Source organism: Coturnix japonica, chromosome 6 (assembly GCF_001577835.2).
Source record: "Coturnix japonica isolate 7356 chromosome 6, Coturnix japonica 2.1, whole genome shotgun sequence".
NCBI classification, from domain to species: Eukaryota; Metazoa; Chordata; class Aves; order Galliformes; family Phasianidae; genus Coturnix; species Coturnix japonica.
This window is the reverse complement of record NC_029521.1, coordinates 29,393,963-29,421,271: the sequence shown is the minus strand read 5'-3', so window position 1 is coordinate 29,421,271 and position 27,309 is coordinate 29,393,963. Positions and strand designations below refer to the sequence as shown.

Sequence of the window (27,309 nt, the reverse complement as noted above, 5' to 3'; positions counted from 1 at the left end):
CATCAAGAAAGCTTAAAATTTTAAATACACTATTAAACCAATATTTCTCTATTGCTAGCGTAGCATTCAAGAGGCGTAAGATATCCCATTTACTGGGGCATTTCAAGTATCTTGTGCTCTGTGCCTCCAGTAAAAAAGCCTTTTCTTGTGGGCTTAAGAGGTGGGAAGGATGAAGGAGAAGAAACAGGTGAGGAGTGTGCATTTACCTATTTTTTCCTCTAGAGGACCAATGCTTTCACTTTACGAAGGAGCAGCAGAAAACATTTACTCGTTTATAGACTGGGGCATCCACCAGCAAACTGCAATCACGATGTGGTTTGTACATCTTAGCGTGCAGGGGTAAGAATGCTGCAGCTTCCTATATGGCTACAGAGACCACATAATCCTTCTTCAAGATGATATCTTTGTCAACAACACCAGAGAATTTCTTGGCTTCAGAAGTACATTAGCACTGACTAACATCAACTGCCCCACAAAGGTAAAATTTCATCTTGTTCCATCTTCCTTTTATTTCTGCCTCTGCTTTTCCTTCTCACTGTGATATGCTCTAGCCAAGCAATTTTCAGTAAAGCCCCTGGATTAAGGGCTTTGTTGAAAATTGCCAGACTTCAACAAAACACAGAAAGAGCAAACACTTGAAGAGCAGTTCAAAGGACAGGTTAGACTGCTGTGATAGGAGCAAAGATGAAACGTCTAAGGGCAAAGGCCAAGAGAAATGGAGATGAGACTGGGAAGTACAACATACAACACAGTAAAGGCAAATAGTCCAGGAAAGAGAAAAATAATCTCATGCCCAACACTTGGAAGGAACAACTTTTCATTCTGGAAAGGAGGGCCTTGGAAGAGTAACAAAAAGCATTATTGATGAGCAATAAAATCCATGATGTCAAAGAACAGAAATTGCACCTTATAGCCTTAATTTCCTAATGAGGATACTTGTGGTGAACACTATTATTTTGTTCACAGACAAATGACGTTCAGTACAAGCTCATATTTGGTCCTATTATATTACAAACTTCTAAGGCACCTCTGGTCTAGAAGTGATATGTTTCTCTGCATAGTAAATATATAAAATTACAACTTTCCTCTACATACACCTCAACATGCATGCTTATATTTAAGGAGTAAGCTTCATGGTTGTTCTACACTTGTAAAGTGCCTTGAGATTTCCTCTGGAGAAATTACCCTGATTAAGAGAATGGGATCGTGATTGTTGAGAGGCTGAACTACATCAGCCTTTATCATGAAATGCCAGCATTTTAAAACCAAGGGTTACCTTTGGAGAAATCCTAGAATCACAAGGTTAAAAAGGACCTACAAGATCAACTGTCCTCCCATTACTGTAGCTATAACAAACCACTAAGCACTAAACTATACCTCGTAGCTGATCCTGCTACGCTACATGCCTCTAAGCATGGGTATATCAAGGCAGCCTGGAGTGGAAGAGGGACGTTCTCACAATAGCAGTAAAACACAACTACCAAGCTTCTTTAAGAGCCTGAAAGTAGTTCTACCATTATCCAGGATAAAAAGGGGCCATCGGTAGACATTTCTTGTTAACTTTATGGGAGAAGAAAGCAAAGTAGCAGGATCAACACAGAGCAAACTGCCGGACAGAGGCAGAAATTGTTAGTTTATCAGTACACGATTCTAAAAACACACTTAGATACTGCTCCAGATGAGCTACTGATCACAGAATTACACTGTTAAAGCAACTGCTAAATTTGCTAACTGCACAGGTAAATGCAAGAAGTTAATTTACCCTAATGTCAGAACACCTCAGCTGAGAGGATCACCTTAATTCTACTGCAGAAACCTGCCATTTGAAACTTCATGTCATATTTTCATATTCTCTTTGTATACTGATTTTTTTTCCTCACCGCTGCATGATACAAAGCCTTATCACCAACTCAGGGGACCAGAAAACAAGTGAGCAAAGATCTGCAGAGGGGAAAGAGATCTTTGAAAATAAATCCTCTGCTCACCAAAATAAATTAAGCAGGAATCCCAGTTACGCAAAGAAATATGAACAGGTGGTCACAGTGCTCCCCTTCAATATCATACTTCACCAATACATTTTAAAGTGATGAAGATTCAGCTGTTTAACTGCAATAAAATGGAGTAAATGTAGAATTTTCAGTGCTACTTCCTTTCATTTCATGACAATGTTTCTGGGACATCCCGATGAAGAGAATTTCACCTCTCCATTTTCACCCTTCAGGCATGCTGTTTCCAAGCTCTGATACATCCCTGCTTCCCTCCCTGCCTTCTATGCCAGAACCAGCATCTCTGTGGACAAATAATGCCAACAGCCACCCCTTCCCACCTCACAACATCAAATTCCTCTTGGAAAAACAAGAGCAACAACATCTCTCAGTCTCTCCATTAACCTCTTATGGTACAAACCACACATCCCCTCTCTGACACAGTTCTTTTTGGGTGTGTACATGAGATAAAACAAGAGTAACTGAAGTACTGTGTCAGTTGTTGCAATTGCTGGAAAAACAAAGGCCTGCAAGTTCCACGTATCACTCCCTTTTTATTTTCTCCATGGCACCATAGGCACATGCATTTACCTTTAACAGAGCAGTTATAAATGTAGCATTGATTTTTTTTTTACTACGATTTTTCTTTTTTAAAGTATTATTATCTTCCAAGTGCTGGCAAGGTGTTCACATAAAGCACTCCATATAACAGCTTACAAATTTAAAGCTCCCTGAAGGTCGGTTGATGCAAACAATGTTTACAATTCAACTTCTAAGTAAGTTAAAGAAAAGCAACAAAACATATTTGGACTTTTTTCCCCCCTCTTTTTACCTTGCCCTTGTCAAAGTAATGGATAATTTCTTGATATAGCTGATCTTTCAGCTGTCCTTGAGTAGCAGCCTGGTATCCATCCCGCTGGGTAAGATGTGCTGCACACGCTTCTTCTGACCACTAAATCACATAGAAAGAAAAAGTGGAAAAATGGAGGCAAATCAGAATTTATGAAACATGTCAGTAAATTTGGGCTAAATGAAATATACATTCTTGATTTAAAGAAGTGGTATCACAGCTAGCAAATATTTTATTACAGTTGTGTAACTTGATTCCCTGGGTACAAGGGCCATTTATTTGCATGCCATTTCTATAATTGGAGGCTAATTACATATATCAGCTGGAAGGAAACTTCTCGAGGTGGCTTCCTCTCCTCAGTGAGTTTGATGAGCCTGACCTTGGCCTGCTGATGGTGCAACCTGCTGGATGCATAATGAACGCTAGCAGGTTTATGTTCAGAGATGCCCCAGAGCCTAGATTCATCAGCACATATGGAAATGACTAGAGGCACAGAAATTAAAGAGCTGAAATGCATTGAGAACGTTTGGAGGTGTGGAAAAGCGCAACTAGCTTTATACAGACTGCTTGCAAATAGCTGCTTGTCTGACAAATGCCTAACAGATAAACAAGGCAAAGATATTAAATGGGTCTTACCATATTAAATGGGTCTTCCCCTAGTCCCAAGATAACTATGTAATTCCTGATGGATTTCTTTATACCTCCATACTCTGCTGCTCAGTAAGGGATAGACACAGCTGAAACCTCTGGACTCCAGTATTCATATCGCTTCTACATCTCCCTTCCCTCCTCCCCCCAGTATGCCCTAGGACCCATCTGCAGCTGAGACAATACCGGAGCCTTCTCCCTAGACAGGATACTAATACTATATCCTACCTCTCCAATGCTATCTATTTTCATGAGGCTGGCAGGAAATTAATACCTAAGAGAACTCACAAAACTCCATCAAATCAAATCGCACATCTCCATTAAATCAAATGAAACTTCATAGATTGAAAAAGAGACAAGGACAGGTGCTCCAATATGGCTTGTTGCCTTAAGAAATGAAGTTAAAAAAAAATCTCTGAAAAAATTGAAGCCACTACAGAAGGAGGGCTGGCCAGAAAAATAACTTTTGGAATAGAAGAAATCTGTACAAGATTGTGCTGATGGCTCTCTTAAAGCCTTCCTGTTTTTACATCATTCCTAAAAAACACACAGTGGAACTCTCCAATCTACTAATGACAGCACAGCTCTGTACTGTATTGCCATGTTTATGAAAGAGATCTACTTCAGCAAGTCTCCACCGCAAAGGCATTTTTTCCAGTTAACTAAGAGCCACCACCTTGTGTTACTGGAGTTGAAAATTAAAACTATATTATTTCATGTCATAAAGTCTCTTTACCAAAGCTGACATCATCAGCTTGCAGTAATCTGGAGAAAACAGAGTTCTTGCATATCTACAGGTGAAATTCTTCAAAGCTCTCAGACTTGACCTAAGAGCGATCCCATTAAAATCAGTCTGATGCAACACATGAGAATGATGAGTGTCACTGAAAATCCTGTCCTCCAGGTTTGAAAGAATAGCTCAACTACTTGAAATTACACGGTGTGATAAAGCTGCGTCCCAAGTAGCACCAAGCTGCTCCACCCACGGCTAACTGGTATGATATTACAGGAGACAGATCAATACACTTCTACAAGACAGTATTTCCAACCTATAAAGTGTATTTATAAACAAACATCTGCTTAGCGATGAAAGCCTGTAATAAATAAAGATTACCCTCATATTTACCATCTTCTATTGATCCACATTATAATAAAACAAAACCAGATATTTCTTTCAAGTACATTAAAAGAGTATATTAAGATACTCATCCAGACTCTGAAGATTTTCTGTAAGAAAAAATGGAATTGGCTAAGCTCTCATTTAAGGTCACATAAAGCACACTGACCAATGAGGTAAAGACATAAAGGGCAAAAGCTGGAATGACTTTTTTGACACCATTCATTTCATCATTTTTCCAGGAAATGCAGCACATGGGAAAGGCCATGTAGTACCTTCTCTAAGAGGTTCGCTCTTGTAAGGCCTCATAAGCAAATACCACACAATTTGGTAGTTGTGTTTTACATCCGTAGTAGGAAGATGAGAGATCTTTATTGCTACAGACTCATCAGTTACATGCTCCAACTTCTACCCTCAGGTGAGAGCCTACACCTGGCTGTGTGAATGAAGATGCCAAAGCTTTCCTCAGCTCCTCACCCCTCTGAGATGTGTCTCAGCCCAGAATATTTCACTACCAAAGTAACTGCATCCAATGGGCTGTGTCCAACAACTGTCCCTGCTTTTAATAATGCATAAAGCTTCTGCTACTGTGCTTTTACTCTCCAGACCAATTTTACTCATTTTCTCTGAGTAACAATGCTCTATCTGATTTAAAATATAGTAAATATATCTCAAAGTGTCTTAATTCAAATTGCACAAGTATGCTCTGCATCATACTTAGTCTTCTTATAGCTCGGATGCAGTTTACTCAGTTTTGAGGCACAAATAATTCCTCATACATCCTTCAGAAGAGCTTGATTTAACGTCCTCCACTTCTCAAAACAGACATTTTACACCACCAGTTCTCTTGAGATTGCTCGGATTAAATGAAAGATTGCTAAGAACAATTCACAGCATGGAATGAGATACACTGCCATTACAAAAGGGGTTACTATTAGCACACTTTCTGTAATAATACCTATGGCTTACTCAAGGTTGTCATAAGAAACAAATGCCTCCACACACTGCATAATTTTGATATTTAAAGGAAATGTATATTACAGCTTTTACAGTTTTGGATGTGTGGTCTTTACTTGACTGTGCTTCCATTCATACGCACACATCTATACATACACATATACTAACGGCAGAGGGTTTTTATTCCTGCATGTTGAGGAATTAATTAGACATGCAAAACATTAAACTGAAACAAGAAACAGTGCACAGCTGTTAATTGGTTTTAAATACAGATTGCATGACTGACAAAAATCACTACTACTTTTATTAGTGGTAGCATGAGCTCCAGACCTTGCAACGTATGTCAGTGTTTACCTTAAGAAGCTTTGCATGCAGAAGTAACGTGTAGGCAGCTTCTGTGTAGTTATCACATTCTTTGTGCAGGTCACATAGTTTGTACAGGTATCTGAAAGTAATAAAAGCATTCCTTCTTAGAACAGGTTGGCTATCAAAAGTTACAAATTAATTCAAAAGAACTTGTTCTGGAGAATACAACAGTTCATCCTTGTTTAAACATATAAGTGCATCTGGGATTACTTCTCATTGCTCATATTTCTGTGTTCAGAACCATTTAGGACCACCTGCATTCCCACTGAGCTTTTCTCCCAGTGACTCATGAAGAGCAATGAGTTCCATACAGAGGACACTGCTCTAATTGATCAGTTATAGAAAGAAGCAAGTCCGATTCCTCAACTTCAATATCATTGAACCTCTGAAAGGGGATTATCTTCATTTGTTTGTCAGCTGTTTTAAATGGGAATTAAAAAATATCTAGATATCCTTGATAGAAATTTGTTAACAGAATTACGAGAGAATTTGAGTGGGAGCTTATCATCACATCAATGCCAAGGAGGGCAACCTGCTGTTCAAGACAGACTCATGACTTAAGGTGCACGCCCAGTTCCCAATCCTGCCTTCTGCTAGATATTATTCATTTTTGCACTTTATTAAAAGCAATAATTAAAACCATTTAAACAATAGGAAGCGAGTTTACTAGAGACAAGTCTTCCAAATAGATAACAAGCATCTGAGAATGAATTCATGAATAATACTTAGCTACCTAAAATAGCAGTCAAAGAAAAGCTTCATCACTGCAGCACAACAGTCAAGCCAATTTTAAGCTAAAGCACAAATAGAGGACTAGGAACCCTGAGGTTTACAAAAAGCACAACAACATATTACCATTTTCACTTTCTGTGAGAATAGATTTTGAAGGATTCCTAAAAGCTTTAAAGTAAGTATCAGTCATCATTATTATTTAATAGCCCATTTTACTCAAGTCACATACTTTCTACCTTACTAGGAAGGAAAATTGTTTCTTCAGTCAGTTTTCTTTTGACTTACTTATGTTCCTCGTGCGATAACATTCATGCCTATTGACGTGTTCATCATAATAAAACTGAAGAAGTTGGAAGAGGGATACAAAAAACAATCTCATGCCTTTAACTACAAATGCTCACTGTTCTCAGTGAGGATGAGCTTCTGAATGTCCTGATGGTTCAGACAAAGGATGTTTTCCATTACATCTTTCCATTGCATCCCTCCATTCAGCCCCCAAGTGACTGCTTAATAAGATCTTAATTTTCTTCAATTTTGCTACAGACAAGCAGATTTTTGTCATGTTTACAAACCTTATGTACATTTCTTCTCTCTCAATTTCCTTGTAGAAATTCTGAAAAAAAAAAAAAATAATTAAATTAAATAAAAAAAAATTGTTACAAAGTCTTTGATTTCACAGTAATAAATACATAAGGAACACAAGATGAATAAAAAGTTCATTATTGGACGGCATCAACCTCCAAACAGCAAAACACAATCTGCCTCTAGTGATAGAACCCAAGTTATTTAACTTACGAAATCCAACCCTGATGCTTTATGATGTACCATATTAGGGCTTCTGTCTTACTGTAAAGGTTAAGAATTTGCAAGAGCATTACCATTACATATTTGCTTCCGGCATTTGTGAGCCACACATCATTATCCATTTCAGTTGAAATTCTGTAATATATAAAACCCTAATTTTTAAGAAACAGTTGTTCTACAGATTTTAAATTCTAAACCTTAGCTGAGCAATACATCACCTGCCCTTGGATTCTAATAGCTTCCTTTGAAATAAAATGTTAGATTAGTGTTATTTATCTGCCTTCATTCTCATCATTCCCTTCAGAAATGTCTGAATGCCTCCGGTCTTGAGATAAACTAGTTAACACTACAAATATTGTAAACACAGGATATGATAAATTGGGCGAGATATTAAAGGCTTTTCTGAATCTAATTTAAAGTTTGCCTTCAAAAGTTAGAAAAATATCTAAGAAAACAAATTACAAAGAAATTTATGCCCTCCACTGAATTACTGTGTATTTCAGTGCAAAATTAAACCAGTGTAAGCAGGCACTAAAACATTCACAAGCCCAACAACAGTACATGCATAAGCCTGATACAAACTCATCCCCTTCAAGGAGATCCAAAATGTGTAAAGGAATCAACACTGTTGCAAAAGAGCAGGTTTTTAGTGCACGTATAATTTCAGATGAGTCAACTCTCCAGTTTCAGGTTGAACTCAAAAGACAAACTGAACCAAATGAAACGATGCTCCCCAGAAAGTCCCCTCCTGCTCTGCTTATCACTTTGTCTTCTCACCATCCCTCCTCTGGCCTGCCCGCTCCCTTGGCTGCACACATGCTTTGCCAGGGCTGGCAGAGGTAGGAACAAGCAGCCAAGGGAAAAGAGAGGTCTTTTATTTTTCCTTAACATCAGCATTGGCTTAAACGCATATCAAAACCTCTGACTTAAACTATAGTCGATACAGGCAAACCTAATCCTGTGAAAGCCTGTGTATTATTAAAGGCCCAATTAAGAACTCTTTTGAGACCTCAACTGGGAATTACGCTGAGCGTTGGCCCTGGGTCAGATTTTGCAAAGGCATAAATTTCACTTCAGGTGCATGGAGAATGATGAAAAGACTGTATTGGCCCTGGAGGGCAAACAGGACTTTCAAATCAACCTCAGGTTTTAAATCATGCCTACTGAAAGCTAAGTGAAGTTCTGCCCCACGACGCTTTCATCCATTTTCTGCAGACTTGGGTGGCAGGGCTGTGTGTGGGTAACTCACTGTGATTTAACTCGACAGCAGTACATCACACACAGGATTTATCACCTGCAACCACCTGAAGAAGAATTCCAATGGCAGAATCACCATCAAGAGACAGAGAAAACAAAACCAAACCCTACATGTGCCATCGGTTCCCCTGTGGCCGCTACAGCAGGAATTACTGGGAAGGCTCTCATGAGAATTACAATGAAAGTAAAGATGAATCCATTCACCTTCCTTAGGAAATTTCCCTCATTTTTTACATTGTCGTCGTGCTTCAGAGCATGTAGAGCGTGTGATATTTTATTTCCTATCTTGCCTGGTGCTAACTGCAGCTTTCTGTAACTCCAGTTCTGCTCAGGAGGACACTGTGCCTTTCTGCAGCAACCCAAGGGCACTCGCTGCATCAACAGCCGGTGACATCTCTCCGAGTTCCCCCTCCCTCCCCATTTACTAAACATTCTGATGCTTTTTGATGTGCACAGAGAGGAAAAACAAACTAAAAATAAAATCCCAATCCCCGACTTGATGTCTCTATACTCTCTCTCATTTCGTTTACAGCTTGCACGACACTGCAGCACAAAGGCTGTGCTGCATGAGCTGAGACCGTTTGCAGCAATCCCAAGTGCTAAAGCTACAAACTATTTACTGAGATCTTTCCAGCCCAGCCTGTATGAAATCTATCAGCCACAGTGCATTAGGCAATAAGCACTGTCTGTACCCCACACTGAAATGAAGCATGTGTTGATAACGTTACGCAGATAGTGGCTATGTTTCCCTAACTGCTTGCAGTTTAGCACTGAGCCCTAATGAAAAACATCAAATCTAACCAGCAGTACGTTAGAGGTCTCTAAACTTTAACACAGTTTTTTTGGATGTGCTGATTTCGTGCTAATAAAATCTCATACCCCAATGCTTCCAGCAACAGGCACGAGCAGTGTACAATGAACCAAATCCTGCTCTTCCAGCTCTGACCTCAACAGACCAAGGTTTGTAGCGCAGACCAGACACAGCAGAATTTCTCAAATGAAGAGAAGGAAAGTTTTGTATCCATAAAAAAAAAACAAGCTGCTTCTGTTTCCCATGAACTAATAACACTCACTCAGCACGTGGCGACACACTGGAACAAGTTGCCCAAGGAGGCTGTGGATGCCCCATCCCTGCAGGCATTCAAGGCCAGGCTGGATGTGGCTCTGGGCAGCCTGGGCTGCTGGTTGGTGACCCTGCACACAGCAGGGGGTTGGAACTGGATGAACACTGTGGTCCTTTGCAACCCAGGCCATTCTATGAGTCTATGATTCAAGACTGTTCAAAATTTCTGAATATAGGAGCAGAATACAAATGGGACTGCAAATACATGCATTCAATAGAAAACCGCATATGACTCCTTTGTTCCTTATGTCAAGGGCTCTTCTCCATGAAGTTATTCATGCACAAATAGTAAATATCAATGAGTAGCCCCACAAAGACCAATCCTGGAACACTCCTCCTTCAAAGTCGCTCAAGACATCACCCATGTTAGCTCTCATTAAGTATAAAAAGAAACTAAACTTGAATGAAAATCTAAACACAACGAAACAAACTGTTTTGCTAAAGGGACACAACTGAAGTCATCAATTCAGGCAGGACGTTCCTGCTTACCAGCACATTGACGGTGCAGCTCATGCGGTTCTCCTTGTTCTCATCGTGCATGATGGTCCTGTAGTCCAACAAACGCTCCATCAGGCGGACAACAAGTTTGACAAAAGTTTCTCCGCTCTTAGCGAGGTATTTGTGCTTCCTGCAGTGCTCCAGGAGACTAAAAAAAAAGCCAATTACACACACCTTGTTAACCAGGCATAGAAAAAAAACCTCGACTCAGGTGCGACTTGAAATATCGCGCACCATTAACAGATTTTAATTATTTCTGGGCTACAAAGTTCATTGTAGTCTAATTGCCCTCTCTCCTGACTTCGCCATGACATCAATCTCGCCGCTGATCAACACTTACATTTTGTCAAATAACACTTTGTAGTGTTCATCTCCACGTCCTCCTTCCACTTCATGGTCCAGTTTTGTGATGATCTCATTTTCAAACTATAATTAAACAAAGCAAGCGTAAATAATCAGATGGCAAATATTTCACTTTATGGCTGCAGTCTCAATGGTTCACAGATTGGTTGGGCATCTCAGTGAGACGTTTCGCCTCTATTTTAAAGCTTGATTGACTTCAAGAGTTTGCAGTCTCTGGTATTAGACCATCCATGATGATCCGCTGCCCTACAAGGATTTTTTTTTTTATTGAAGAAATCATTGGTCAGGTTGTTAAATGAAGCTTAAATATTTGCATTAGGTAAAACTAAATAAGGAGCTTAATGACAAGGAAGGGAAATAAGGAAGGAAAAAAAAGACACCATGTCCCTCGCAATAATGACAACAGAAACAATGGCAAAATAAGAGAGCTGAGAAAGCTCCAGTGGAGATGACTGATAACACCAAAGGCTGCTCAGGCTGTTGGCTCTGCCAGCTGAACTCCCCAGCACTGCTAACATCCCGTCCCTTGGTAGCATACAGGAATTGATCCTACTGTGGCACGACTCAATAAACCCATTAATAAGGCATTGCAGAGCAGGACGGATCTGTTTCAAACAACTTAAGAGTAAATATCCTGATTGGGGAAATAACGCAAACTTAAGCAGGCATTAGAAACCATTTTAAATGCAATCTGGGTAATTCACAGTTTTAATGACTACAGAGGGTTTGACTGCTGCTGCTCTTTTGCTAGGGCTCAGATTAGGAATGAGTTCAAACTATGAGCAGAGGAAGGATCACTCCAGGTCTATTGCTATGTGACAAGTCAATCTCATCATCTAAATCGTACCCCTGCATTAAAGAAGTACAGACATCCACATCAGCAGTGATTCAACTCATTGCCAAGAAACCTCAGCACAAGAGCCAGGGTGAAAAGAAGATCCTCCCGCAGGTGACTGTGACCCCATTAGTCAGAGCTACAATACAGAGCTACAATACAGGGATGTATTGACAGAGCTGTTGGTTTCAGGTTTTTCATTGTCACTTGTTTCAGGAATACCTGACTACTCAGAGGAGAAGCAAAGGGCCACCTGTGCAAGAACAAAGTGTACTAACATTTTGGTAAATGTCAAGAGATGTACTTTGCATCTCCAGTTAATATTAACAGCATATCATGCACAGATGAAAACAGAAGACTGCCCAGCGCCACAGCCTTCCAAGCTAAGGATGCGCTACCACAATTCCAGCCATGAGCTCTCCTTCCCTGTACCACAGGTCCCCAGCACCCTAACAGCATTTCTTGCTCTTCATAAAGTGCTTCCACCTCACAGGACATCTACCTTATAGTGCCAAGAGTCCTAGCTCCTCTGCTAAAGCCACTTCCCACTGTCCATCAGAATGGGGCTTTCTGTAACAGTGAAAACAGGCTGCTGCTACAAGTCTGAAGGTAAAATTTGACTTTTCTTTCACCAGGGACACAAGCAAGGAGGCAACAAGCACAGCTTCGAGAAGCTCTGCACTGGAGGTCACATGCAGAAGATTTAGCTGAAATCTATGCTGAAAGATAAAATCAAAACCAATGTGCCAAGAGGAAAAATCTCTGTGCAGCTTCCTGCCAGCCCAGCAGTCTCTGCAGAGGGCTGGTAACTAGCAATCAAAGGGCAGCAGAGACAGCAGGGGATGGATATTTTCCTTAGGGTCAGACCCAAGGGAAGCTGGGGAAGACGAGTTGTCATTTGCAGCCAGCAGCTGGGTTTGGTTTGGTTTCAGAGGATGCTACATTTTTCCAGCCCACCATACAAAGTTCTGATGGCATATTAATTTCAGCAAGGAGTGTGAGATCACACACCCCTTGCCAAAAGACTTGTGTCACGATGAAACTCTGACGACATGAGAGCACTTTTATACCACCTTAATTTATATCACTTTGAGGAGGTGCACCTCCATCCACTGCCAGCCCTTCTGCCAACACACTGAATCCTGCGCTCTGCCCACGCAGCCCTTCCTCTGCCAGCAGAGGTTATCATAACATCTCTGTCAAATATCAAGCAGTCGCTTGACCTTAGCTCTGCCACAGCACCTTGGTCCTAAAACAACTGCTGTATGTACGTGGTGAGGTAACTGTGAGCCTCCATTTCAAAACCCTCCACAGTTTTCTCATCATCAGCTTCACCGATGTTCAGAGTCTCCTACCTTCACAGAGCACCCCAGAGTTTTTATCCTCTGCATTTAAGCTGGGAAAGTTATTTTTCCATTCTGAATGGCAGCCTGCCAGAATTGTCTTAAGAACAGAGAAATAACAATCTCTGCTGTGAGTTCGGCGGCTATGAGCTATCATGATGAGTAACTGCAGAGAACGTCCTGCTCACCTACTGCTCAGAGCAAATCTGGGATACAGCCTAACAACGTGCACAATTCAGCCTAACTGCGAGCTGTCAGGAAATCCTACCTTGAGATTGCATTGTGCACATAGAGATAAAATCAACTAAGTACACAAACAACAGATATTCTACCCTAAACAATGTTTATTATTACGCTTGACTGTTTTGGAGATGAAAAACCAAAAGGTCAGATTATTTAATCTCAAAGGTGCTCTCTCTACACCCCAAATCATCCCCAAAAAGCCTCGTAGGAACGCTGACTGGAACGGATCTCAAAGGTCATTTAGTCCAAACTCCCAGGTGATGCAAAATCATTTCCAATATAGAACAGGCCAACTGTAACTCATCCAAGTCCTGAAGATCTCCTTGGATGGCTGATTACAGCCTCTCCGGGTAACCCGTTCCACTGTTGCACTACTTTATTTGTGAAGGAATGAATGGAAAGTGAAGTGAAATAAGGTTTTTAATACCATGAATCCATAATTCAAAAATGACAGGAAAATGAGAACGGGAAGAATAATGCAATCCACCTCCTCTAAGAGGCAACCCCAAGCTGAAACACGTTCCCACAGTAAAAGGATGTGTCAAATAAAACAGTGAAGCAATGCGCCGATGAAACAGAGAAGTCACAAAATTCATGTTCTCTAATGAGACCAGAAAGAAATTGACTTTCCATACCGATGTGAAAAATGACACTTGCTGCCAGCAGGAGCCCTGCAGGTGATGTATTTTTTAGGAAGAGATTACTCATATGAAGAAGAGCAATTACATTTGTCACGCAGGACCATGACTATTCTTCTGATATCAATTTTACTTAAATCTCTGTAAACCTGGGCTTTGTTGTGCCAGCCCTCTTGGGTTGAACCGAGCTGTGGTGTTTTGAGGTTTTTAAGGGAAAGGACCATTAACAGCATCCCTTACTCTGCAATCATTCCTCACACCTATCAAGGAGATGATGTAGCTCAGATCACTCAACCCAGATGACTAAACGTTGCTTAACACTGTCAGGATCCCTTCTTCTCTCCACAAAAGAAGGTGTCACTGGCACACAGCATGGTTCACACAGCTATTATCTTCCACAACAGGGAAAGAATGGGGCTATGGAGTCACATGAGCACATGGCTCTGGGATGCTGCATCAGGCCTATGATGAAAAAATCTCCAACTTCCCTTTTCTTTCTTTATATAAGATAACACAAGTTAGGGCTGCAATTATAACAAAGGAATTTACTGGCCTGGGTTGCAAAGGCCCACAGTGCTCATCCAGCTCCAACCCCCTGCTGTGTGCAGGGTCACCAACCAGCAGCCCAGGCTGCCCAGAGCCACATCCAGCCTGGCCTTGAATGCCTGCAGGGATGGGGCATCCACAGCCTCCTTGGGCAACCTGTGAACAGTGAAGAAGCACTATATTCTCCATGTTCCTGTTAAAGACACTGACACTTCATGAGATTCCTTCTGGAGACTTAAGGGATATATATATATATATATAGTATATATATATACTATCGATGAGCTGGATTTCTATCTTTCTGTTGGCAGCGAAAGCTTGAGGAGTGATGCTAGGAAGATTATAGGAAATTATTATCAACTTTTCCTTGTAGCTGATCGAGATCTCAGCTTCCCTTTAGGATACGTGCATGAACTTTAGCATAGAGTATATCCACTGCTTATCTGTCTGCTACAATCTCTCATATTGAGAAAACAGTGGTTACAAATCAATGTAAGTTATCAAGCATCTTCAAGTGTCTGCTCAGCTAATAATTTTTGGTTTGGGTTTACCTAAACCTAAAGTGTGGGCAGGCTGTAACTGCAGCACCAGCTGACAATTTAATCTAGCTGTAGACGAGGAGGTCTTTCAATCCTCCAAGCTGCTATAAATTTGTTTAGATACGGGATAATAATGAATCTGCCATATAAGATTCAAAGGACAGATAACACCACCGGGAATTAGTCCTAGCACAGAAATAACACAAAGACCCTTTGAAACTGTTAAAAGGCCACTATGAAGGTTGTGGAAATTCCCATAAGCTTTGCCTGTTCCATTTCCCATTTTCCCAGAGCATCACAGTCAGCAAACAGGTCCAGCAGCCATTTAATACAAAGGAATTTGGGATGTTCCTGGACTCGCTGTATCAGATTTTTCCCTTGCTTTTAGATGAGTAACAATATCCTGAAAGACCAGAAAATAAATAAAACTGAAACATTTACACTTCAATCACTTCTGTTCTGTCCTCAACTCCACAGCATGGAGAGGGTGAGGCTAAAGCAGGGTTCAGAGCTGGTATAAAGAAGACCTACAAGGGAACTACAGGTTGTAAAATGCGATAGATACTTGAGTAAACCAGCTAACTAAGAAGAATTATATCAATTTGAAACTCATTGATAACCAACAAGAAATTACAGAGCAAATTAAAATGCTGGTATCACTGCCTTGATGACACTAAGATTTATTGTTAAATGCTGGAAATGAATTAAAAGGGTTTTCCCCTCATTTCTTCCCATCTTTCCTCATTTAATTCTCTTCACAACAGAACATTAGCTCGAGGTACTTTAGATGCAGCCGTAGTTTTATTTTAGCAATCATCTGTATTATGCATTCATTGATTATGCATTTCTATATGATTTTGCATTATGCATTCATTCATTATGCATTTCTCTATCATTTTTCTATCTTTTTGGCAATGGCTCTATTATGCTAAGTGGCTTTCCAATTTGTATCAAATGGAACAGATGTGTTGTTCTGGTTTTGGGGCTCTTTCCTCAGACCATTACTTTCACAAAGCTCCTTATTCTTACAGCAGAAGAACACAAGCTGTATCTTGCATGCTTATAACTCTGACGGTAACACCACTGGACACTTTGACAATCCTCCTTAATAATGCTGCTCAGCCTGAAAACCAGACATATGGGACTTGTAACTTCAGCATGTTCACTACTGCAGAGTGGGGGGTTATTTTGGATGTGAGGGCTGTTCCTTTGTTATTCAATATGTCATAACACTGGAGAATAAAGAGAAGGGCTTCTGACTTAATTCCTTACCTTATTAATTAGATACTTTTGCATCTTCAAATAATTACTTCTACTCATTTATACGCATCTGAACAATGAAAAGTAATCATATGGTGATGCAGAGCTATGAGACGTAATCATATTGTGATGCAGCGCTATGAGATGTAATCATATTGTGATGCAGTGCCATGAGATTGGGAGAACCTGTTGAACGCCTCCCTTTGCCAAAGACAAGCACCTCCCCCTGCCTCCTGCTTTCTCCATGGCGTGCTTTTCACCACATCCTACACTTGCACCTCTCTACAAACCAGCTCAGCTCAAAATGAGAATTAAATCAGCCACGACGGGTTTATAAAAGGCAAGTTAAAGTCTTGGATAGGCAAACAAAGCGGAACGTTCATAAGAAATGGAACTAGAGGAAGTGACAGATGGAAGGAACAGGCAGCCAAAGAAAGGGTTGGGGTTTTGAATGCTTCAGATTCCATACTTCAGTGAAATGACTGTATCATGACAAACCTCCTCCCCTGCTGTCACCACGGGATCCATCACGCTCACCTGACCAGGCCTTGAACAATCAAAGCAACATTCCTTCATGGCTTCTGCGGCTCTGACATATTCCCTTTGATCTGGAAGGCTTACTAGTAAAACAAGCAAAGGGGAAATAGAATAGTGGAGAAGGAGGCATTTTCTTCTACAGGGAAGCTTCGGTCTCACACAGACTTTAGTATCAGACTCATGCTTTGAGGTACAGGCTACTTTGAAGCCTATATAATGCTTCAAAGCACCATGAAAGGGAGAGGACAGAGATGGGTAACTCCAGCTTTTAATTCAGTCAGCCTTTAATTTAGAGGAATTTATCTTCTGCTTCTTCTCAGGGCTATATATAGCGGAAGAGCAAAATCCCCGTCCTGCCTGTTACTGGTTTTACCAATTCATACAGAAATTAAAACGGCCATGGGGAAAGCTGTCTGTTCAAAAACACGAGCCATCACGGCATCATAGAACTTCTGCAAATTCCTCCCACACGCATCATGAGGTTTGCACATCTGCTGGAGAAGTGGAGCCAATTTAAACCCTTGCTGATGTGACTAATAAGGTTAGATAATTGGATTTCTGGCAGATTAGTTTAACAGCAGCCAACCATTCGGTTTTGAACTTCTCTTTAAAAGCAAGACTAGACATTAATAATTGGTAGTTGCACACACATACTGAAACACTGTATGTTACATTGGCAGATTAAGTATGAAAGCTTGCCTAGGTACTAGTAATACTTAAATTATTTTATATCTATTTCCATCATTCTGAAGATATCAAACACTACTGTTGACAAACAAGTTATTGCCTGAAAGACAGATGAAACAATCAAAGTTTGGGAAGCTGAAGGGAATTGCATTTGTTTGGATCTCTGGATCAGTTCCAGTCATACCTCAACCTCCATATGGCTGCAGCCAACTTGGATTGACACCGACCTGTGATGTTCACAGTTCCAGACCTTCAGCACTAAGCCTTACCAGGGTCTGTAAATGGATGCTATAGGGAATCTCTTAGCAGGCGGACAACTCTTATGGGGTTTATATGGCATTTTGGATACATCCTCTGCTGGCTGCATGCAGGTGGCTTAGAGACATCAGACAAGGTCTGATGCTGAATGGAGCTGACAAGTTACACCTAACGAAAAGACTGAAGGACCAAATGCCTTTTCTGCCTCGCAGATAAGGTCAGCCCCCCTGCCCTTGTTTGGAGGAGCAATGAGGATGTAAACAGTGACCCAGTGACAGCGCAGCAGGGATGACTGCCTGCACAAAAAGGATGGATGCAAGTTTGTGAGAGCTGGAAGGGTGCAACCCTGAAAACAAAGGAAATTGCTGATATCTTCATTCCCCAAACACCCATCTCAGAGCCCCAGCACGTATACAACTTCATTACCTGCAAAATTATAAATGGATAGACTGATTATTCCATCTGACATCAGGGTTCACTCCAAATGCAATAAGAAAAGGCTTACTACCGCTGTACCTGTCACATCAATGTTACGTCCATAAAGAAAGCAGCAGTACTGACACAAGAAATACATGTTGACTATCTATAATCCAGGACAGCTCTGACTTTAGCACCAGGCATTTTTCTTCTCAAAAGGCAAAAACAATTGTGTGAAACATTTAAGAAGCTCATTACTTAAAATCACCCAAACATTCCACACAGAGCTGGTTTTCTTCCATCAAGAAAACACGGGGCCATAAATTTAGCCATAAAGTTACCCTTGGATTATTCATGATCCATATAATTGTACAAATAAAACACGGCATGTAACAAAGTGAGTGTCTGACAGGAAACAGTTTAAATGGCATCCCAGCGAGCATTTCAATCTTTACAGTATCATCAGAGTCAAACATAAGAAAGAATGATTATGCAGTAATTGGAGGGATCCAAAACACAGTTTTCAACCTTTCCATACAGCATCCAGCGTAAAACAAATCAAAGTAATAAAGCTGATGCAATTTCCCCATGTTTAAATCTCTTCACGCAGGCATTCATTTATTTTGGCTACAGATTAAGAGCTGGTTATGAATAACTGCTCACTAAAAATACAGAAAAAGATAAGAATTCCCATCCAAGAAAGAAAAATGCTAAGAGAATGGAAAAAAAAGAACCTAAGCGATGCAAACTGTACTGCAAAGTTTTCAAAGTCATCCTGAATGGACACAAATTTCCCTGTCTAAAGTAGCTGTGATGGTTTATGTTACAAAACTAAGTGCCTTAACCAGTTTTACACTCAATCTATAAGTTCAAGTTTCAAGGGAAAGAAGGTAAAATGAAGAATCTCAAGAAACTCCCCTTCATCTTATTTGTCTCTCAAAACCTTCTGCTATCAGCATGTGCTTACTCAAGGACTTCCTTTAGCATGTGAAATGAGAATAGGATAAAATACTCCACCAGTAGTTTGGATGTTGCATTAACTATCTAGCAGGACGATAAGCTGCCACTGGTTGGTCAGCCCCTTTTCCACTTCAGAACAACAGTAAAAATGAGGTTAATAGGGTCAAAATCGCACAATACTAGAGACGATGAATTTGTATGAATTATAGTTTCTTTTGTCACATTATCAGGCTTCTCTTCACGTCCAACTCAACTGAGAAGCAAACCCTTTCCCTAAGTCACAGTGAAATTTAAGACATCTGTCTTTGCTCTCCTGCTGTAGCATAAAGAAAGGTTTCATTTACCTCGTGCAAATGTTGCCTTCAGTGAGAATTTAAAACCTTCAGATTAAAATTCTATAGCTATTCAGAGTTATAGAAAACAAACAAATCCATAATTATATTTTTCTTGCAAAACAAATAACGAAGCAACAAAAGTTCATACAACGAACAGCTAAATCTGTCTTCTGCCTTCCAATAGTCGTTGCTTACTGCTTACCATCTGGAAGCTTCTGGTGGAATGAAATTCACACTGCATCATATCGAAGAAGATGGGGATCGTAGCTTTTCGAAGCTCCGTTTCGGGGATAAGCGTCATTTCCAAGATAGGTCCCACCATTTCTGGGATGAATTTGATTTTATGCTGACCTTTAAAAGGAAGAAGAAACACCACATGTCAGAGCTAATGAATGGCCACCGACTTGGTAGGAGATAATTGTTCTAAAAGCCATAACCATAAACTGTCATACAGTTCACATGCAAGATGGCATTTCTCAAGATCAGGCTTTCCTGAAATATGTGTTGTAATTTATCTCTCAGGAGGTTAAGTACGGGATATTAGAATCCCAAACTAATGAAGAGCTGCTCAACCAATAATCAAGCTGAAACTTGCAGTGTTTTCCACAGATCACCAACCCTTACACACACATGAAATTTTAGGGTTTTCTTTCTATTTTACAGAGAAGGCAGCTAAAAGGCACATTGCTTGTATTAACTTATTTAGACTTCTGTATCTTCCACAGCGTACAAAATGTTCCCTGTGTCACTCTATCAAAATGTCACCACGGGTTCATGCTCGCACAGCCCCGAGACACGAAGCTACATCTTACCTAAGCTGACAATACGTCTCCCATCTCCAGGAGTTGATCTGACTGGCTAACTTTATTTCACATTTACCTTCCCAACAGAAAAGCACACCTCCCCCAGTGCTCCCTGCTACGTGCTCTGCACACAGAGCAGGAAGGAACACTTAACAGCAACGCACAGCCTAATAAATACTGGACTTGTTAGGAGCACGTAGTTCCTGTTCTGTTGTTGGATGAAGTGTATAGGATGGAGATTATACAATCTGCAAATGACCTGCTCAGCTTCACCATAGAAAGATGCCTGTGCAGGGCAGTGTGAGGGCACTGGGGAGTTCTAGGCACAGGACTCAGTGGTGGAAGTTCAAAAAACACAAAGATTCCGACCAAGACTTTGTAAAAGCCAAATAACCCCTCTGGGCATTCGTTTTCTCTCAGCTGTTGCAGATGACACTGCCTAAAACAGAGCAGCAGGAGTAGATTTATTCTAACACAAAATGCAAAGATTAATATGTGGAAGACATTAGAAGTCCAATACCTTAAAGCTCTGCATTGAACCTGGAACGTTATGGAGCTCATTTGGTTTTGTAATAATAATAAAAGAGCAGAAATTCACAATGGCCTGTGCACCTTGCAGGGCATTCAAGTTCCAGTGGGTGAAGTTTCTTACAAATAAGAGGTTAATGGCTGCAGGTAACAGAGTGCTTTAGGAACACCTCTATGCTCCCACTGCTGGTGGGCTGGGCTGCTTAGAGCTGAGCTAATTGCAGGAGCCCCCAGACCCCCCAGTTTTAACACTCTTGTTTCTCACTGCAGCTTATCGGTGGGGTACACAACACAAACACATCTTAATTCATTTAGATTCCATTGCACTACGCTGGCAGGGCAGTAACTGTGGAAGTATTTAATTAGCAGTTTCACTTTTGACCAGAAGTAACATAAATCTGAACAAATGCAATCAAGAAAAAATCCTTTAAAGATAAAACAAAGCTGCTGCCTCTTTTTATTTTATTATTAGAGATATAATTTATGTTACTTGATTTGGCAGACTTCAGAATCCCATTAGAATTAACAATGCTGTTAGGGTGAAGTCGACCAAACTCACTCCACCACGTGATGCCCCAATGCTGGCTGTTCTCTGCCTTCCTCAGAGCAGCATCACACTCAGCATCCCAGGTGCCAGTTTTCTTGCATCATGCCTGAGCAATGTCAGAGCTGAGACTTCAGGAAACAAACAATAGTGACACAAGGTATTTGTCAGGCATGAATTCAGTGTCCCAAGGTTCTCTGTAGGCCGCAGTGGTTTTTCACTGCTTCATGTGCAGGGCCCCTCCTCAGAGAATTAACAAACCTCTGTTGAAATTTCAATGTGAAAAATGGAGAATTTGTAAAGGATTATTATTTTCATATATTTTTTTAAATCTCTGCCTCCCCCTTTTCCTCTTCTGAAGTGAAACAGGTGCAGTTCCCCATCAAAAACAAACAATTGAGCAGCACAGCACCTCAAGGAGGAAGGGATGATCCGAATGGAGATCACTGACCCCATATGCTGAAGCACCCACAGGATGTGCTCGAGGCCCAAAGGACCTTCCACCTCACACAGACCTAACAGCAGCGAGCCCCACTTGAGAGAGCCAATATGCAAGTGCTTTCTTTAGCTGCATGATTCTCATTTCCCAGCTTCTTCTAACCTTGCTTTCATCCACTGAATAATTTGCCAGCAACTTTACCTCTGACTTGGGTCAGCTGCGCACACACACAACAAGTTTAGAGTGTTATTAGTAAAGACTCCTTATATAATGCTCAAAGTTCAGGTCTATTTTTAACCCTGGCCTTCCCTTCAACATTAACATCTCTGTCCAGTCCATTCTTGGTGTCAGGACTGTGAAGGGAGAGCTGGGCTGGTGATCAGCCCACTGTATAACAGCACCACTGGTTTATTTCACCTTCAGGACCTTCACTGTTTCTTCAACTTTTTCCTGTTGGAAACATTAACCATTGAAAACTGGTACACGTGACCCAGCACCACACTCTGTTTTGTATATGCTGAATTGCTACCTAATGCTTTTCAGTGCGTGCTGTTTGATTCCCTATATTTACATCAAGACAGCCTCCTCTATGTTCCCACCATATTCATCCAGGTCTGAGGTGCCTCAGTCCTACCCAAACAGTGACACAAATTAATGTATTGTTTTAAAGTTCAGGCTGTGATTTGGAAGGAAATAAGCCTACAGCTACTAATATGCATCGCTACTGGTGCATGCAGGAAAATAAAAACCTCACAGCACTTTCAGAAAGCCAGCACAGCAGGGGCTCTGCATGCTGGGACTACACTCCTCAAAGCCATTCTCACTGCTACTGCATCACAGAGCTCAAACCTGAAGCCTTCATGATCAAATTGAGCAAGGTATCAGACAGGACAGCTACAGCAAAGGTTTATGTGGGAAAGCTGTCAGTCTGGATCTCTCATACAGGGCTCCCTGTTTAAAAAGAAAACCTTTACTCCTAAATCACATTATTTAAAGTGTGTATGCACAGTTACCTATTGCTGCACTCCATTATACATGGTCCTTTTTCTTTCTTTCTTTCAAATACAGCCACTACTGCACCAGAAAAACACAAGCAAAAATAACCTTTTAGAGTTTGTATTTTACTATCTAATTTCAGACAATAAATTATACTTTTAAATGTGCATCACAGCTGAAGGTCCGTCTTGTTCCCAAGTTTTAACTCCATAAGTATTATGTAATAAATTTCTAAACAAAAAGTGGTAATTTGAGGCTTATCCACTCCAATACGTAAATCAAAAGTCAAAGTTATTTGTCTTTATCGATTCCTATATACAATGGCAGATAGTCATAAAAAATTATATGCTCAATCATATGCAAGAATTACAGCTTTCTGCTTTGGGTTTTGTTTCTGAGCATAGATATTAATAATTTGACTAATGTAGTGAAACTTCTAAGATAAAAGTGTCAAACGCTCTACAATCAATTCCTCTGCAGTGGTAAGTCAGTATTCTTTCCTAATTGATGCTGTGACATACATGAGATTGGTGGAGAGCCAGAAGTTAAACACGATCAGCATTGACTATCTGTATCACAAAGAAGTTGAGAGAAAGAAAGATTCTCATTAGGAAAAATACAAAGGCCTTGTTGGATTGGGGTCCTGGCTCCGATTTGCCTTTTACTGCGGCTTTTGTTACCAAGTGCAACAATTTACCAACTTCCCCAGTGCTTCAAATCTCAGAATTAATGATCCCAGTCACTAAGGGAATGCAGAGACATCAGAGCTACAAGAGGTCACAGAGTCACCTTCCTGAGTGATAATGGTCTGTAAAGAAGAAACCTAAATCCTATCTACAAGTCTTATCATAAATACAATGGCTTTCATGATAGCACAGAAAGAAAGACTGAAGAAAACACTGCCCCTCCACACATGGTGGTCAATTCACAAAACACCAGTGGAGATGGTTAGCATCTCCCTGGTAATGGTAAAAAACATAACTCAAAGGCAGATAAATAGCCTGCACAAGAGCAGTCGGTAAAGCAGTAAAAAGCACAATGCACTCCACTGTCCCATGGCTGAATAAAATGGCCACATGTAAGAAAAGCCAGACACATACGTACAAACACCTCTACTTCCAGTCTGCTAAACGGCAGGGAAAATACATCAGGTTTAAGAATCCAAAGGTGCCAAAGAAAGTAGGAAAAGTAACAGATATGTGACTGTAAGCATAAAGCAGTGAAGGATTTAGCTAATAACCAACAAGGAGGCTGCCAGCATCCTGAGCCGGCTGACCCAGCATCTGTTATGGGGCCAGAACCATCACCTGCCTGTCATTTCCCACATCAGGTGAACATTACTGTGTGCAAATCTGTTCTGCAGATTTATGAAAGATGCTTCTAATAAAAAGTGAAATCAGCTGCTCTTGGAAGGCTTTTTTTTCATCATTCCAGCAGAGTGAATGATACTTCTGTGATATCAAATAATTGTGTGCCCCGGTAGCCCCTTCCTTTATATATGCTTATATATTTTTTCAAGCTTGAGCAACAACAGTTCAGCTAGAGATAGAAGTCAAGTGGCAGGTGCATTTATTTCTGATAATTTAAGGAACTTCTGATAAAACTCAGAACAGCTGAAGTGTCTCCGCTCTTAAGCTCAAGAAAATGAAATCTGGCAGATGAGTACACTCAGTTCACAGTAAATACTCCACTGCTCACAAAATTTAATCCCCATATAGCTAAATTATACCCACAGGATATACCTGGAGCTGAGAAAGATGTGCCTAATTTACCCACAAACTCCGAGGCTGTCCGAGTTCCCATTCTTTGCTGATCACCCCGAGTCATTCTGATACAGCCAAACAAGACTAAAAATCAGGCATGAAGCTGAATTTCCAGGTAAGGCTACTGGTAGCCTTCAGATATGTTCATTTTGCTACAGAACACTGGATTCTATGTAAACATTTATTTTTATATCTGTATATTTACAGAGAAAAAGTGAGAGCGCAACCTCTCACTAGAGTTGTTTCTATTTAAAATAAGGTTGAATACCATGAAACAAAACAAAGATACATAAACATTGACTGGTTATGTATCTCCCCAGATGGTGAATCAAGTACGCAGAAGAGGCTTTAATTCTTACATCACTTGCTTCATAGGTGCCTATTTCAGGAGAAAGTAACCTTGTTTCATCTGAACCTCCTTTAAACAAACACTGGCTGAAAGCATTAAGCAACAGGCGTTGATGCTACTTACCCAGATTATACCACATGTCCCTGATCTCAAAACCAATCTGCCTTCTCATATCACCGTATCTTAAAAAGAGAACAGAAAACAGTATTAAAAAAACCCCAAATCACATATATGACCTATCAATAAGCAGAGAAATTTGGTCTGAAAATCTGACCAGCATGCAGCCCCCAAAGGCCGCAGCTCACCCCATACTCTGTGATGTCCCTAGGAGACCACTGAGTTTCCATTATGGGTTTCTACTTATTTTAAAGGGAGAACACCAAACATGTGCCATGTTTTTGGATTACCTAACTGTCCTCTGGGACACGTGGGTGTTTGCAGAGATTAATTGTGAGCGTTTCCTACTTTTCAAACAGCGATGGCTGGAGGAAGCGCGGCAGAGAGCTGCACGGCCTAAGGCTCTGTGTTATTTTTACACACACTCTTAGCATAACGTTGTCCTAGAAAATAAAACCAGGAGCACCAGGTGACATCTTGTGTGAAATCAGAAAGGAAGAGCTTCTGTGTTGCGCATTATGGGGATGCGGGGTCAAAGCAGCACAGACGTGGATGCTCCTTTGCCTGGCGGCCCAATGTCCCTCGTTCAGCTCTGGTGGCACCTTTGCCACACGTCCTCCAGCAGCGTTGATGCCAGGAAGGCTTAATGAACACAAAAACCCCCCACTGACTTCATGAATTACCAGACCAACACCACAACCCATCCTCCAAGCCCACGTAAGGAGCTCAGACAACCTATCTGCTACACAGATTATATATTGAAGACCATTAATTAAATCACGGGATGGGAAGTGTCTGGCAACTTGTGGGGTTTTTGTGGGTTAACAGCGAGATACCCTGTCATTAATAAGGATTAATGATATTTCTCTGTATTGTTCACTCTGTAATTACCTAATGTTTCAATGCAACTTGTAGTAAAAACTGCAAATTACAATAATTAAATTAAAAAAACACATTGGAATATGTACTTAAAAAAGAGGGCAAGTGAAATTGAATGAAGTCATTATTTGCATTCCTTTGGCATAGAAGTGATAGTTGTTTCCCTGCAGCAATAAAAGTCAGTGCTTCCAAACACTTACTGCATCTGAAGAATTTACTGTCTTGATTTTTGTCCCCCCAAACATGATTAAACTGAAAATAACAACTTGTAAAATCATTATAAACAGAGATTTACAATTCAGCAAACTTCATTAAGTATCCACTTCAAATGACTCGCTCTGTTTACTGATCTCAGTAGTGAGTAACGTCTGCATTTCTCCAGCTCAGTCAGTGAAGCAGGCTGCCCCACTTGATGCCAAAACCACTTCACCACCATAGAATCATAGAATCACAAGGTTGGAAAGGACCTATAAGATCATCTAGTCCATCCGTCCCTATTCTATGATTCTACCCATCCTCACTGTGGTATCTCGCATCACAGTAACACACAAAAAGGCTTCAATTTAGTAATACAAAATACACCATATCTCTCTATAGATAGAATATATATTACACATAGAAGAGGCCTGCTCAGGGACTCAGAGCTTTGAAACTGTGTTTTTGTGCATTAACTGTGGAAACGCAATTGAATATGGAAACAAATTGTTTTTTGCAGGCATTCTTTACAGATACAACACCACCAAAAGTGAACCTGCACATATAGTCTCAAAACATTCAACTGGCTTTGTCAATGCTGACCTGCCCGGTCAGAGGTAGGCAATGCATCCCCTTCTATAAGGGGAGAACAACGCAGCTGAAGCTCTACAAAGCCAGTCCTTAGGGATAACACAGGGAAGTCCACCCTAAAAGGCTGTCGGGGATTAAGGAATAAGGAATGCCCACAGAATGAGAACGATCACAAAGCTGAAGCTATTTAAGAATGCAGCTTTATAATATGTTAATACCTCTGAGAAGTCTTGACTTCATGAATATCCTGCAGTATAAAATACTGTATTCATCAGTAATGAATCATGTAATTTAGATCTTGATTCAAGGGTAGAAACACACGCAATGCTTGCTTCATGTTTTTAAAAACCAGCCTTTCATTATACCACGACCGTGTCTCAACTTGAGTAGACTTAGCTAAGAAATTAAACTAAAACTACGCTAACAGACCTCAAGTTCTTGTCCATGATTTAGATGACAAATAGGACTTACTTGTTAAGTATTTTTGCTCTCTTAGCACTTGAAAAGTTCTCCAGTTGTAAAGACTCTTGTGTGAGAAAAGCAACGGCGAGGTGGAAGTAGTTGTTCCAAAGCTGAAAGGCCCCAGAACGACAAGAATAGGTACCATTAATTCTCTGAAATGTTTTTCTGCACGTCTACAAAACACCTTAGAAGAATCGAAGTTATTCACATAAATATTTAAAGGTGAAAATAACAGACACTACACAGACATTGTTTCTTGATGTATTTAGTACATCTCCTCACTGTGTTCACGCTCCCATGAAACATTTCCCATCTACAAATCCTCATTGATTGCATTTGATTATT

General features: G+C 40.6%; 1 protein-coding gene across 3 annotated transcripts in view; it reads right to left on the bottom strand.

Annotated features, from left to right (window-relative positions):
- Positions 1-27,309, bottom strand: part of DOCK1 (dedicator of cytokinesis 1) — a 226,220-nt gene that overhangs the window by 42,790 nt on the left and 156,121 nt on the right. For 2 of the 3 annotated variants that reach the window (XM_015867551.2, XM_015867552.2), the window contains exons 31-38: positions 26,974-27,074; positions 24,844-24,902; positions 19,501-19,649; positions 10,678-10,763; positions 10,329-10,485; positions 7,228-7,268; positions 5,912-6,002; positions 2,818-2,937 (exon numbers count right to left, since the gene is read on the bottom strand). In XM_015867551.2, the coding sequence (XP_015723037.1) occupies positions 2,818-2,937; positions 5,912-6,002; positions 7,228-7,268; positions 10,329-10,485; positions 10,678-10,763; positions 19,501-19,649; positions 24,844-24,902; positions 26,974-27,074 (804 nt within the window). Of the gene's footprint in view, positions 1-2,817; positions 2,938-5,911; positions 6,003-7,227; positions 7,269-10,328; positions 10,486-10,677; positions 10,764-19,500; positions 19,650-24,843; positions 24,903-26,973; positions 27,075-27,309 lie in introns of those variants that run through there. The other variant, XR_004307685.1, reaches the window with a different exon arrangement.